Source organism: Chiloscyllium plagiosum, chromosome 24 (assembly GCF_004010195.1).
Source record: "Chiloscyllium plagiosum isolate BGI_BamShark_2017 chromosome 24, ASM401019v2, whole genome shotgun sequence".
NCBI classification, from domain to species: domain Eukaryota; kingdom Metazoa; phylum Chordata; class Chondrichthyes; order Orectolobiformes; family Hemiscylliidae; genus Chiloscyllium; species Chiloscyllium plagiosum.
The window spans coordinates 54337285-54353425 of record NC_057733.1 but is presented as its reverse complement, the minus strand read 5'-3'; the positions used below and the strand labels follow the sequence as shown (position 1 = coordinate 54353425).

The 16141-nt window shown below is 39.4% G+C and overlaps 1 protein-coding gene across 9 annotated transcripts in view; it reads right to left on the bottom strand.

Moving 5' to 3' along the window:
* Positions 1 to 16141, bottom strand: part of spag9b (sperm associated antigen 9b) — a 293766-nt gene that overhangs the window by 56036 nt on the left and 221589 nt on the right. For 5 of the 9 annotated variants that reach the window (XM_043715172.1, XM_043715174.1, XM_043715175.1 and 2 more), the window contains 7 exons: positions 11791 to 11848; positions 7431 to 7583; positions 7042 to 7096; positions 6312 to 6442; positions 6151 to 6207; positions 4554 to 4556; positions 1522 to 1698 (listed from right to left, as the gene is read on the bottom strand). In XM_043715172.1, coding sequence (XP_043571107.1) covers positions 1522 to 1698; positions 4554 to 4556; positions 6151 to 6207; positions 6312 to 6442; positions 7042 to 7096; positions 7431 to 7583; positions 11791 to 11848 — 634 coding nt within the window. The remainder of the gene's footprint in view (positions 1 to 1521; positions 1699 to 4553; positions 4557 to 6150; positions 6208 to 6311; positions 6443 to 7041; positions 7097 to 7430; positions 7584 to 11790; positions 11849 to 16141) is intronic. The other 4 variants (XM_043715173.1, XM_043715179.1, XM_043715180.1 and 1 more) reach the window with 1 other exon arrangement.

Below are 16141 nucleotides of genomic sequence, written 5' to 3'. Positions count from 1 at the left end.
TTGGCATTCCTTCCATCACCCACAAAGTATGTGTTTCCATATTTGGCTATTTCATACCAGGTCTGCAATCTGCTCTGTTCCAAAGTCCTCTGACCTTGCCACCTTTCTAGTCTTTCTAGTACCTGAAGCTTCTAATTAATTCTCAACTTTTCTGCAACCTTGAAAGTTCATCCTAATCCATGGCCCAGATGTACACTGTTCAGCAGGGTCATTCCATTTGCAAACATGTTATTGATGTTGCCCATCACAGGAATGCTTACTACTTTGGAAATTATATTGGATTCTTAAGGGCCTTTTTAAAAAATTTTTCGTAGCATGTGGGCATTACTGGCTAAGTCAGCATTTATTGCTCATCCCTAATTGAGAGTTAAGAATCAACCACATTGCTGTGGGTCATAGAGAGTCTAGGACCAGAGGGCATTGTCTCAGAATAAAGGGGTGCCAATTTAAGACTAGATGTGGATGAATTTCTTCTGTCAGAGAGCTGAATATCTTTGGAACTCCTTGCAAAAGAGAACTGTCGGGGTGCAGAGTCCTCGTGTGTATTCAAGGCTGAGATAGACAGATTATTAGATCAGTAGGGGAATCTCTGCAGGAAAGTGGATGTGAGGAATATCGGATCAGCCATGATTTTATTGAATGGTGAAGCAGGCTCAAGAGCCAAACACCCTATGCCTATTCCTATTTCTTATGGGACCAATCGATATTCTTTCCTTCATCTAATCTCAAATAGAATCCCGATCTCGCTATAAGCAGCTAAATTTCACCTTTCTCCCTTCAATGCCTCAAAACTTTCTCTAAAGCCTATTGTTTTAAGACTTGTATCCTGTTTGCATATTCGGACAGACTTTTCAAGAGTCTGCACTCCCGTACAGGATATAAGATAAATCTGCTCAGTTGGTAGATGATTCTTCTCTCATCGTTGCCTTCTTGTTGTTCTTCAATTCAGATTATGGAGCTTCCCTTTTCTAATTTCTTCTACAATCTACAGGATTTAGTCACCTAATCTCTCTCTTTTAATTCACATGATCTTCCTGCATACTGTACAACATTGGTGGTGTTCTGCATGATGGTTCTTGGGTCCTTCCCTTCAGTATTACAACTTCTTATATTTAAAAAGATGGTGTACAATGGAACAATACAAAGACAAAAATTGCAAGATTTATCCACAAACTGTATTCAATTTGTTGATCGCACTGGGCTGCAATAAACTACCCATACTAGGAACTGAAAGAAAGAATGAGCTAGCACCTGAAATCCAAATTACTGTCCAGTGACCTTTGCTACCAAGTGTATGTGCAGGAACATCAAGTGATGGTAGGCTCAGGTTCATTTATAATGCAGTCCCGAGACAAATTGATGCCAATACTCATCACCTACATTCACATAACAGAGAATGATTATTTCGGCCAGATTCTATTGCTCATGGAAGTTTATCAGAACATGTGTCAGCACCTGCAGAACAGAAAAGGACAAAATGGAATACAAAGCAATGTGTTTTACAAATTTGGCAACACTTACTCTTCATTAAGGAAATCAAAAGCCTTTGACTTGTCACTGGGTAACTGAGATAATGCACCACTTCTCTTCTTAACCACGCCCGGAGTGATGTGTGAGGTTGGTGCATTATATTTAACATTGACTGGTGGGATGGGCTTCTTGGTTGTATTACTTGATGGACTGAACAAACGGCTAAAACTAGAGATGAATTAAAGAGAAAAAGAATCAATAGAAAGGAGAAAGAGACAAAAGATATTTTGTAAATTCAATACATGCTGGTAAAACCTCTCCCAAAAAGTGCACACACTGTCCTCGAGGCTACCCAAACCAGTCTGTTTTGGTTGTATGCAGTTTTTTTTAATTCACATGCATGCAGTTTAAAAATCAATATTTTGTGGATTCATTTGGCCTAATTTTATATTTTCAAATTACACTGTTTGAGAACATAAGGGCATTGTCCCCAACTCTTCCCTACCAACCTGAGCCCAAAGTACTGCTTCATACTGTACTGCAGCAATTTGCCAAGTTCCTTCAACAGCATCTTCCAAACCAAAAACTTCTATCATCTTGAAGGGCACCAGATTGATGCAAACACCACCACCTGCAAGCTCCTCTACAAGTCATACACTATTCTTTCCTTGATCCACATTGACCTGACAATAGTGAAGAAATGGCAAAGTCCTGAAATCCCTTTCCCAAAAGCACAGGACATATACCCATATTACATGGCCTACAATGGTTCAGACAGACAGTTCACCACTATCTGTTCAAGGGCATTATGGAATACAAGCTTTGCCAATGATGTCCACACCTTATGACTTTTTAAAAAATAGCACTGTCTGCATTTTAGAATCAGACATTTCAAATGCAAGGAGCTAATATCTGGAAGGGCAGAATTTGAACTTCATCACAACTACACAAAACCCTTCTTCCGCCCTTCTGTCCTGAATATTATATATCTATGCTGAATATGCATTCATAGGTAATAACGGGGCAGATAGTTTTGAACAGCCTGTTCAGATACGCACATCTGGGTGCATACGGTACCTCACCCAATTGTCCATGCTCCATGTATGAATGACCACCAGCAGGCTGGCAGTACCTCAACCTCAACACATTCAACATTGTGCAAGGGATATGAAATAATAACAGACTATCCATCTTGATTCCACACCCCAAAACACCACAACATTCACAGCTTTTGGAGAATTGTTTGGTGAATGGTGATCATGGAACAGGAGTAGGCTGTTGAACATGTTCCATCATTCAGTGAGACCATGGTTAATCTGTATCTTAAGTCCATTTCCCTAACTTAGCTCCATATTCTTTAATACCAGTGAAAAAGTGTACCACATTTCTCCTGAATGGGCAGACATTAATTTTAAGATTGCAGTCTCCTGTTGTGGTTTCATCCATCAGAGAAAAGTTTCTTCCAACTTACCTACTGAATCCCTTCACTAATATCAAGACTTCAATCAATCATCTCAATCTTCTGTACTCAATCTATTGCACATATTCCCAACCACAGCTCTGGAACAGCCCAGAACCAATTATCTAGCATGGTTTGGTTCATCTAAGTGAATGGAGGAAAATTTATGGACTGTCAAGGAACAGAAAATCTGGGACAAAAGATCACCAGTTTGAGAAAAGGTGTGGTGAATTTGGTTAGCAAATACCTACTCTGACCTTTTTAAGTGTTTTGCCTTTCCTCAAAGATGTAAAGACTAGGTGTATATATATACACATACACACACACACACACACACACTAAAAATTACAGAAGGGATTCAGGTTTTTGGACTGCGATTCACATCATTAGATTCAGGTTTTTGAGGCCAAAGATCCTCATTTGAGTCTATTCAACTGACCACTACTAGGTGGTGCAAAGAACAACTGAACAACAGGGCTACAATTCTATTCACTACGAGGCAGGAGGAGCACATATTCCCAACCTGAAGCTGAAAGGGACAGCTGACTTGTAAGTCAACAGAATATTGGTTCATTCAACTAACAACCCTGGAGAACTCCAATATGTTTCACATTTACCCGACTATAGATGTAACACAAAGCACTTTGAATGAACCAATTTTCAAAATTAAATGTTCAGTACTGTATGTGGGTGTTGCTGGCAAGACAGACATTTTAAAAATTATTCTTTCATAGGATGTTGACCATCTCATGGCAATTATTTAATTTCCATTTTCAATTACCTGACCAGGTGGCGGCGGCTGCCTCATCAAACTAGCAGCATTTAATATGATTAAGTAGCTTGTAGACTTTTCAGAGGTCAGTTAAGATTCAATCGGGATAATGCAGAACTGGTATCTCCCAAAGGCCCAAAATCATGTGAAGATGATAGGTTTTCTTCCTGCTGTCTGCCACCACACCCACAATCAGACAGCTTCACAGTCACTTCTACAGATACAAAACATTTTATTTCCTTGTTTTATTAAACCAAATTCAAATTCTCACTCATAGGATGGGATTTCACTTGACCAGCCCTTCAATTTGTAATCTAACTTTGGGTAAATGACAACTGCAGCAGGTGAGTTGCTACACTGGAGACGTCCATTTGAACCTTTTTGATCCGTCCTACCTCACCCTGTTCCAATGTTTTACAAAGTAGCATAAACAAGATATATGTGCATGGAGAATTCATTGCAAAACTCCCACTAATCACTGGGTTTGAAAAATCTAAGCCTTTCTATGCCAAATATAAAATATGGCCCAATGTTCCAGGGATTGATAGCACACTCTTAGAAAAACCACCCAACACACATCTGATTTTTGCACACACATTCATAGAGAAAAATAAACATGCTTTTTAAAAATGAGCTGAATGAGTCCAAAGAAAGAATACAATGTGATTTTGTATGTACAATTAACATGAACAAGCCAGTACAGCTCAGACAAACCCAGTCTCAGCTGCCCTGTGGATTAGGTGCGCTCAGGCATAAACTTAATATATCAAAATCACGCAACTAATCAATGCAAGTTACAGTTAGAGTTAAAGGAGGAACCAAAGCCACAATCATTACAAAACAAATACCCACAGTCTGAAGGTGATTACCAATAGGGAACATGAAAGAAAATGAAAATAAGTCATTAATAATTCAGAGATAAGTCACAGATAAATGCAGTGCTGTTTCCGTAAATAGCAGTTTACCACACATTTCAACATCAAGGCTAAGGGGAAGGATATTGAGTTTTAGGTCAAGACTCAAGTAAAGAGGTCAAATGCAGGTCTAGACTCTGCACTCTGTGGACAACAGTCACCTAAGCTTAGTTTCACTGAATGGAACGGCCCCTATAAAGGATTCCTGCCTTCAGTAGTGATGGTGGGGGTGTTTAAAGTGCAGGCAGCTGCCCTGTTTGGGGATTTCAGGGATGGGTACCCTCCAGAGGCCGACTGGGCAATTCCAATAGGCCCCTGATAATTGGCTTTGATTAGCTTGCCATCCATCTTACTTTTGATCCTGATCTGGCCTCTGAAAAAATTGCCAGCAAGGACAGGATGTTGCGAAGCAGCCGGCAGACAGCTGGCAATGTAAATTCCCTATTCCATACTTGCCTTCATATGGGGGTGACAGGGTGCCACATGGCAGTACTGCCTTAGAGATAGTGGGAGATCCCTGGGAAGCAGCAGCAATGAGACTTCCCTCTGATGACTGTGTTGCATCTTCTGGAATGAAGCAGAATAGGGAAGCACAAAATCCTGTGCTCTGATGTGCTGACCTATTCATAACCTCAAAACATGAAGCACCTAGATAAATCTCAGAGTCATTTTGGAAGGTGGATGTTTCTCTGACAAAATTACTTTTACCCTTTCCATATCATTGTGGGACATATACTTTAATGAATTTGAAAGAAGTCATGGCTTGTCCTCTACCTGTTAAGTGACTGAAATGGTGTATTAGGAATCTAAAGCTGGCCAATCACATGAAATTAGCTACCTCCAAATACTATACATATCTGTGTAAAAACTAAATTTTCCCCTATTAATAAACGGACCCAAATGTAAATTCTGCTTACATTAATGTGATATGTGCAGAAAATATGGAGCCTATTTTTAAATGAGGTCCACAGGAACTTTATGCTAAATATATTTTCCAGAAAAAAATGTAGACCAAGTTTATTGCGCACTTTCCCTGCAGAAGGAACACCATTTGGTCCAGCTTAGTAAGGAAACTATTAATAGACACTGACCTTCAGGAAGTTGATTTTCAATACTGCTGGATTTACCAAAACTTGTAATTTGTAACCCATCTCCTCTCCTGTTAATTTCTAGAGTGCTGTAGTAGGTGTATGGTGTGGACAAGCAACTGCCCTACATTACATAAATTCTAGCTTGGATTTCATCTTAAAAAAAAAACTGCGTTTATTTCTCAAACTGAAATCTGAAAACTAAGAGTAGAGGACACTCTATGGTGCATCTTATTCCATGGTGGAAGTACAAAGAAAAAAAGGAGTAAATCAAACAATACCTTGCTGTCTTGGAATTAGAAGAGAAAACGATCATAACTTAAATTCACCCCTTTCTCCCTCTGTCTGTGACAGTGCATCACTTTCCTGTCTAGGTCAGACTTGACCACTCATTCCAAATACCAGCTGTGTGCCAGTGTTGTTTGAATTCTCAGAGTAAGTACTTACAACTGCCAGATAGTCGATTTCTTTTTCTCTTGAATGGATGGGTTTTCCCTTGAGGCACTAAACAAAGAACATACATAAACAAGATTTAAAACTCTGGCCAAAGCAGGTTAGAAAGAAACTAAAACAAAACAGAGATGACTTTTCAGTTGATCAGTTCATACCGGATCATCTCTGTCCATCGCACAGCTTCTTGTAGCTCCATCAACCGCTCCTTATACTGGTTACGTTCCATGAGAACACGGGCCATCTCCACACGAGTAAAGCGCTTCCTCTGAGCAGTGGGGACATCACTCTGTATTTCAGTAAAAGGCATAAATTGCTGTTCACAAGTTTTGTTTTCTTAAAAAACAATCTGTACCTCAAGGATACAAGTTCCCCATCTGTCCAGGAAGATCCCAGATTTCCCAAGCCAACTCCCCAGAGCATGTTCTTTGGTAAGGTTTGAGAAGATTTGTAGCTCAGGTTGAGGTTCTGGATGTAGGTTTGCTCACTGAGCTGAAAGGTTCATTTTCAGACATTTCATCACCATTCTAGATCTTCAGTGAGCCTCTGGTCGAAGCACGGCTGGTCTTGGAACCCAAGGAAACCAGAAAGCAGGAACCATCAGCAGAGCTGCGTCCGGAGGCTCACTAAAGATGTTACCTAGTATGGTGACAAAACATCTGAAAATGAACCTTCCAGCTCAGCAGCAAACCTGCATCCATGTTCTTTGGTGCCTGTGCAAAGTGTAATAGTTATGGACCTAATGTGCAAAGAGCTCCGTTCAGTAGATTTCTCAACAAAATGAGAGGGTGGGAAATTGGAAAAAATGTGGTTTGTTCCAAAATATCAGAATTAGACCTCTACAAACTAAATTTTAAGAGGGGTAAACAGAAAATGAACATTCTGTACCTCATCAGAATCCTCCTTAGCTCTGCTCTTTGCTTCTTCAGCCTCTAACCGTACCCTGAAAGAACACATCACAATTATAAATGAGCAGATGAGAAGGTCTGATCAAAAGCTCACTGGCTCCTTTAGCACATGCCAAAATTAAAAAAAATGCTCATGAACGTAGGACAAAGGAGAAACAGCAGGCTATTTAATCCCCGCACCCCATGCCTATCCCTCCACTTTTATCAGATTGTTTAAAAAGTGAGTGGCGCATGGATATTTACAATATTTGCACTGTCAATAATTTCTGATTTAAAATCACACACAGTCATGGCATCCGCACAACTGTATTCTTCCATGCTAAGCAACACTACACATGGATGTGGTGGAAACAATAAGTCAATTCTCACTTCCTTAGTTCTTCCTCCAAGTCTTTATTCTTCTCCTCCAACTTCAGTTTGGCTTGTCTGACCGACTCTAGCTCTCCTTGCAGCACATCCTTTTCACATGTCAATTCATCAACCCGAGCTATCAAATCATTCTTCACTACATTCAAGGCATTTCTAAAACACAAGGAGGAACAAGTAACAATAAAGGTTCATTTGTCAGGTTAGATTTAGTAGAACGAATTATGAAAAAAAAGTTAATAATATTAAGGATAAAGAACCACAAATGCTGACCCCCCAATGCTACTATCGATGCGAAATAAAGCATTGCACGTTTTCCCACAAGTAGAAAAGAAACCTGAAGCCTATTTTAAAAAGAAACAGTGCAGACAAGTCACAATTCCCCACTTGGCAAGATCCCATTGTTGCTAACACTCAAGGAAGGAAAAAAATGGATTCAAGAATCCAAAATTAGCTTAGTGGCAGGAGACTAGGGGCAGTGGTAGATGACTGCGTGCTTGGAGACCATGTCCAATGGTGTTCCACAGGGATCAGTACTGGGTCCGTTATTGTTTGAGATATATTTAAATTATGTGAATGAGAATGTAAGGGAATGATAAGTAAGCTTGCAGATGACATGAAGATTTGCTGAGTGGTTGACAGTGAGGAAAAATGTCTTAGTTTACAGGAGGACATGGACAGACTGGTCAAATGGGTAGATGAGGAACAGATGAAATTTAACTCTGATATATGTGAGATGATGCCCTTTGGAAGAAGTAACAAGACAAAGGAGTATTCAATGATGGTTGGATATGAGGAAGCTCAAAGGAACAAAGGAACTTTGGGTTGCTTGTCCATAAATCCCTGAAGGTGGCAATGCAGGTTAATAACATAATTAAGAAAGCAAATGGGACACGTGCTTTATCAATTGAGGCATTGATTATAAGAGCACGGAGTTTATAATGGAGCTGTACAGAACTTGGTTAGACCACAGTTGGAGTACTCAGTACAGATCTGGTCACTGTGCACTAGGAAAGACGTGGTTGCACTGGAAGAGGTGCAGAGGAGATTCACCAGGATGTTGACAGGGATGCAGTACTTCAGCAATGAGGCGGCTGGATAAGCTTGGGTTGTTGGACTTAGAGCAGAAAAGGTTGAGGGGGGACCTGGTAAGAGGTGCATAAAATTATGAATGGAATGGTCGGAATGGATAGGAAACAGCTGTTCCCTTTGCTAGAGGGTCAACAACAAGGAGATATACTTTTATGGTGGAAGGCAAGAGGGTTAAAGGGAATTTGAAGAAAAGAATTTGCAGCCAAAGGATGGTGAGGGTTTGGAATGCACTGCCTGGGCGCTTAACCTCAAACTTTATAAATTACTTGGAGCAGCACATGAAATGTCATAACATTCCAGCACTAGGGCCACAGTCTTAAAAGTGGACCAATGTAGATTTAACGCAGTTTTGGCCAAATGGATCAAAGGTCATCTTCTACATGTACAATTCTATGAATAGGCAATAACAATTCCACACTCTGTCCCCCTCGGATTTCCTTACAGCCCATTCCAAGAAAAAGTCAATACCAAGAAGCCAAGAAATGTAGTCCAGTAAGCATCATGTTTTTATCACAAGTTTTAAATCTATGCAGTTCAGTTTTTGATCTGATTCAGATTCTCTTCATATACTTTCATACTTTAAATAGTTTAATAAAAGGCCTGTACGGATACATTGGAATTTTATCAAAATAACCATCTTCCCAAAGCCTCTAAAAATTAACCTAAAAATGTTTCAAAGCCTGTTCCCAGGAAATGATTAATGTTGCTGCACTGTATGCATATCTGATATCCAATGCAAATCAATATTATGATTGTTTATGAAGTGGCGCTTGAAATAACTCCATAGAGGACAGTGTCCCATCACCAAGTTACCCTTTATTTACACATGCATAGTATTTGACACTGGCCTAGCTTCCTTAGAGCCAGCTCCCAGAGTGAACAGAACATCAGACACTCCTGTTTGTATGTGTCAGCCAGGTTAACAGCCCCAATTAGATAACTTATATTCGAGGTGGTGTACCTGGCTGACCTCATTACAATCACTACAGTGCTCTTCATAATTTTTCTTTTCCACAGCAATGTTTGTGATACGGTGTACAGTAACCATACAAGCTCAACCTTTTCCTTGGCCAACTGAGTGGATACATATGGGCAGTAATAGATCCTAATTATTACAAGACTACTTTATGAACTTTGCTTCCTTCTATTAAGTTACAACTCAATAAAAATAAAACATGTATCTATTTCATTTATAAAATGATAAAAAAGTTATGACTTTTGATTAAACATTGTTAAGCACAGAAATATTTTTGTAGTCTGATTCACTTTTGCCACAGAGTGTTGATGTCTGCTTAAAGCCATGCTGTATTTTAATTAACTTCATTCGCAGGATGTGGATTTCACTGGCCAGGTCAGCATTCATTGCCCATCCCTAATTGTCCAGGGGGCAGTTAAGAGTCAACTACATTGCTGTGGGTCTGGAGTCACATGTAGGCCAGAATTGGCAAGGTTGGCAGAATTCCTTCGATAATAAAACATAGGTGCAGAAGTTAGGCTATTCAGCCCATCAAAGTCTGTTCTTCCATTCAATCATGGAATATGAGTTTCTCAACTCCATTCTCCTGCTTTCTCCCCATAACCCTTGATTTCCTTTACAATCAAGAACCTATCTATCTCAGTCTTAAATAAACTCAATGACCTGGCCTCCACAGCTTTTTGTTGCCGTGAATTCCATAGATTTACCATTCTCTGGCTGAAGAAATTTTTCTTTATCTCTGTTTTAGAAGATCTTCCCTTTACTCTAGGGCAATGCCCTTGGGTCCTAGTCTCTCCTACCAATGGATACATCTTATGTTTTTCCTGACAACATTGGTTTTTAAATCATCACTACACTCTTAATGCCAGATATTTAATCAAATTTAAATTTTACCATCCGTCATGGTAGGATTCAAACCTGGATCCCCAAAACATTTACTGGCGTTTCCAGATTAATAGTCTAGCAATAATACTAATAAGTCATTGCTTTCCCTAGAGCTACAATTTGCAGTGCACATGTGAAATAGTCTGTCCAGGATGACATCAATTTTAAAAATGACTTTGGTTTGAATGTTATTGTTTACATGCCCCATTCAAAAGTAAAGGGTGGTGGTGTGGCTTTTCTTATGTAGTTCAACAATTTCACAATGCCTGGTTGGTATGAAGATACTTAGATTATACAAAAAGAGGCATGAGGCATTTTCAAGGGAGTCCAGGTATGATTTTAGGGTTTACAACAATCCAGTCAATGCATTAGCATTAATTTTTAATTGTCAAACAAACTGTGACTCAATTCAGAATTGAAAAGATTTGGGAACATTAATGGTCACATGAATTACTTGTACTTACTGTTAGTTGATGAGATTTCATCTTTTTATATGAGCAGCAATTCTTCTTTTTGTTAGGGCGAAGGGTTTAATGTGAAACATTCTCCAACATTTCTAAAAGCATTGCAGCATAAATTCTTTCTTGCTGACTTCTCAATCTAATAGGGGCTACTGTATCTATTATACTTGAATGTCTACTGTGACAGAAAAGGTGTCTATAGGGACATGTTGCCAAAGACATTCCCGTGGACATGTAGCAACTTGCTTGGTATCATTCATGATTTATTTGCACTGAATGTAATAAGAATAATTAAAAATTAGTTGCCATGTTAAGATAATAATCTCTGGATGCTGAGATCTATTTAAGCTCTTTCTTCAGAGTAGATGAGAAAGGCAATGGTATAAAATTATCCATGAAAATAAGCTCTTGGTTACTTTTGCCAAAGACTTGATATTTCTGTTTTCCTTTTCTCTTACAGCAAACTCCCTCCTGATCTTGCTACTGGGAAACTGGTTCAAAGATTAGACTTCCACTGTGACCTCTCAAATATTGTTAATTTCTGAACATTTGATAATGGTTGCAGAAGCCAACTATAGCATGTTCAATAGCAAAGTAAGAGTTCAGCTAACTCACCACAAAGAGATATTCTTGAATGTTTCTAATCTGTATGTTTCAACTACACATTGAATAAACTGACTTAACTGTCAAAAGCATTGAATTCTATTTTTATGTTTCAATCTTTTGCAAGTGTCTAAGTCGGTGTTCTTAAAAAACCCACCTTGACTTAGGAATCGAAAAACTGAAAAATATCTCAAGTAAATACAAATTCTCTTCAATCAAACACACCTGTACAGAACAATACAACACAAAGAGCACTTCTGAAATCTCAACAACTGCTTCCCAGCTGACAGATGCATTGGACAAGTTCACCTGAAATAGGAGACAGTAACATTTGGTCGCGACTTACTTGGTCTCCAGCAGCTGTGTGTTTTCCTGAATGAGATTTTCAACCTCACGACCCATACCTGTGAATAAATTACATGCAGAAAGTTATAATCACTTTTTTGCAAAACCAGCTTCTGCACAGCCTGTTTCCCCTAAATGTAAATTACTATCTTATGAAGTGATCAGGACAGGATCATTTTAATACTGAGTGGAGTTACTAATAACTCCTTATAAAAACCCTTGCTAATTATGCATACAAATAATTAGCTATTCAAGGAAAAAAAAAACAATTATAATTCAAAAAGCAATCACCATAGACAGACTAAGATTCAGCCATTTCAGCTGTAATGGAAGCTATAGCAGGTGGCATGTGAAACAAAGGACAAGACAAGGAAGCACCAGGTAAAGCAATAGAATTACTTAAACGTAATGTACAGAGTTGACGAGGTATGATCAATTTGTGTTGGCTTCATTGTCTAAAACGTGGCTGGAAAGATTAGCTTTGGGAAAAAATGTAATTGAAAACCCACCAGCCAGCTCAGAGGGATTTCATTCTTCATTTCCTGAATTGTTATTTTTAAAAAAATTTCTCTTACACAAACTGCATCCTAAGGAGTAACGTTTTCATTCAATATCAATACGAGGTTTTGCTGCAACTTGAAACTGCACTGTGCTGTGCTGTATGACCCTGTTTACTTGGCTGGGCATAGCCACAAGCGTAAATCTGCCAATCTGAGGCACAAAATTGGATGCATAATAACATTAGGGACTTTCCTTCATCAGTTCATTATCTGTCCTGGTCAATATCAAGATAGAAGGCAGTGGCAAACACTAATCTCTCTTTCCTACTGTTACTAAATAGATCCTATTTTACCAGGGTTCGAAAGTGGAAGACAAAGATCCATTAAATTCTCATAAACGTAACTTACAACCAAGATTTAACTGCTTCAGTTTCTTTCCATACCACCTAGAGAACAAAGTTAAAAACCACACAACACCAGGTTATAGTCCAACAGGTTTATTTGGAAGCATCAGCTTTTGGAATGATGCTCCTCCATCAGGTGGTTGTGGAGTATAAGATCGTAAGACACAGAATTTTTACCCTATACAGAATTAATAGTCCAAATAAACCTGTTGGGCTATAACCTGGTGATGTGCGATTTTTAACTTTGTACACCCCAGTCCAACACCAGCACTCCAAATCATGACTACCTAGAGAACAGGCCTTTTGCCCTTATTTAAAAATAGAACTAAGTTATAATCGAGTTGAGTAGGGATTTCTTCCGAGGTTCGTTAAATTTTGGAAATCTCTTCTTTGGACAGCTGTGGAGATTGGGTAATTGAACAGATTCAAGGCTGAGATAAATTGATTAATAAATGAGTCAATGGTTATGGGGGGGGGGGTCACATGGTTTGTGGCCCAAGTAACTAAAGATAGAATGATTAAAATTGGGGATGCTCAAGAGGCAACAATTAAATAGTTTTGGAAGAGACTGCACAGATAGGTTGGGAAGACAGACTATGGAAGGATTCATAAATAAAAATCAGAATTTTAAAGGTGAAGCACTGCTTGTTAGGAGCCAAAGTAGGTCAGTGAATAAAGGATGATAGACCAAGGGGGCATGATGGAATTTCGAACAATGGTAGCAGAGTTCTGGATGGCCTCAAATTTACAGAGGTTAAAATGTAGAAGTCCGGCCAAATCTAGAAGTAATAAAAGCATGGATGTGTTGTTAGCATTTGAGCTTAGACAGGGGACTGAGTCAAGTGCTTGACACCAAGGTTGCAAACAATTTGATTCATCCTCAGACAGCTACCAGGGTGAGAGAGGAGAGCTGTAGATTGGCTTTGGAGTTTGTCATGGGCAAGACAATGATGGGAACAATCATTCCAATATTAATTGGAATTGCTGTTCATCCAGTGCTGGATTTAGACAACCAGTCTAATGATTTATAGACAATGCTGTCAAGAACATGGTGTAGTAGTACAGCTGGGTGACATCAGTGTAGCTGTAGAGGATGCTATCATCAAGGAGAACATGTCGATGTGAAAATGGAGGAAGCTCGTGATAGATTCCTGAATGATTCAAGGGATGAAAATAGAGGAATGAGAAGAGAAGACACTGCAGGTGATTCACCAGCTGCAATTAGATAAGAATTAAATTTGAAACATGCAGCAGTAATCCAGTAGGACAATGACAGTGGTATTGAAGGAGAATGACATGGTCAGCCATGTCAAAGGTTACAAAAAGTTCAAGAAGGATGACAGGGACAGCTCACTTGAAGCTGAATGGGAGATGGGTAGTTGCAGTTAACCTATATTCCAACTTCATTGGCAGTATGTCTCTATAGGTACTTGTTACTAACCAATCAGAAAATGGTTTACTATATTCACTTCATTGCTGCTGCAGTTAAGGCTGCATCAATTTCTCATTCCTAATCTTTCTGCATGACTGAGTGGTTTGCTTGGCAACTTCAGTGGGTAATTCAAGATAACAAGCAGTGTGTACTATTTAGGTGTGGGCTGAATTAAGCCGGTTTTGACGGTGACCTTTCCAGAAAGACATTAACGAACAAGTTGACTTTCGATTTCAATCTGACAGCTTTCAAGGCCACACCTGATCAGATTTATTGATTTCAGTTTCATAAACTGCCACAATGGGATTTGAAGTCAAGATCCCTGGATTGCTAGATCAGTGTTACAGTCACGATATCACCACCACAGCTAGATATTCACACAAGACTCTCCTTAACCAGAGCTGGCATTATACTTTGGTTACAACTTTGGAGGAAGAGGCAGATCTCGGCAACAAATAACCAGAAAGGATTTTGTCGTGGGCGAACATGGAAATAAATAATTAACAAAATTGAAGAAGAAAATGAGACAGATGGGTGGTGCCTTACTGGATGGCTCGGGAGTTAGGGAAGAATAACAGCGACAAACTACAAACTTTCTGCCAATTGACAATTAACAACTTTGTCACAACAGCAAGGTCTTTTCCCTGTTCTCTTCACCCCAGGCAGATACTGGGGAAATTTTACATAGTTAACATTAGTCCTTGTTAATTAATAAATTAACATTAATGTCAACACAGCATGGATGTGGCAGGTTGAGGTTTCTCTTTATGCATTTTATGACTCAACAAGCCACACCTGTTTGTGTCTAATTCCAGGATTCCACTGACTTAGGATTGAAGTATAAACCAAGCTCAAAGTTTCAACATAATCATCAATATTTGAATGTTTCAGGAAAAAAAATGTCTTCTTGCAAAAAGAAAAGCATACTGCAATAATTGGAAGATGACAGGGCAGAAAGTACTCTCTCTTGAATTTCCCATTTTACTGTGACAGCTTACACAACTAATTCTTACCTGGGTGCTCGTGGCTACTTAAAAGAAGAAAACCTCAAATGGACAGAATCTTACCAAAGATACTATGATCTGAGGGCCCATGCATTCCGAGTGAAGCAGAAAGAAAGGAAGAATTTACGTAAGATGCAGTATGAAAGCAAGGCCCACCATGAGCAAGTTAAGCAATATGGAAAATCCAACAAGAATGCTGCAAAACTTGGAATCACATGGCCATAACAAACACATTTAGTGAGTTCAATCCAATTTCATGCAACAGCTTGTAAAAAAAAGATCGGTTTTCTATGAGTGCTATGTTTGATAGATTTTTTTTTGATGCATCTCAAGGCATGAAGTACATAAACAGTGATATTACAAAATGAAAATTGCAGCAGTGTGTACTATCTACAAGATGCATGTCAGAAATTCACCAGAGATCCTTAGACAGCACCTTCCAAACCCATGACCACTTCCAACTCTAAGGACAAGGGCAGCAGATACGTGGGAACACTATCCCCTGCAAGTTCTCCTCCAAGTCACTCACCATCTAGACTTGGAAATCCATCACCATTCCTTCACTATTGCTGGGTCAAAATTCTGGAATTCGCTCCCTAAGGGAATTTTGAGTCAACCTACAATAGATGGACTGCAGCGGTTCAAGAAGGCAGTTCACTACCACCTTCTCAGAGACAAGTGGGGTCAATAAATGCTGGGAGAAAGTGAGGACTGCAGATGCTGGAGATCAGAGCTAAAAATGTGTTGCTGGAAAAACGTAGCATGACAGGCAGCATCCAAGGAGCAGGAGAATCGACGTTTCGGGCATAAGCCCTTCTTCAGGAATGAGGAAAGTGTGCCAAGCAGGCCAAGATAAAAGGTAGGGAGGAGGTGCTTGGGGGAGGGGTGTTGGAAATGCGATAGGTGGAAGGAGGTTAAGGTGAGGGTGATAGGCCGGAGTGGGGGTGAGGGCGGAGAGGTCAGGAAGAAGATTGCAGGTTAGGAAGGTGGTGCTGAGTTCGACGGTTGGGAC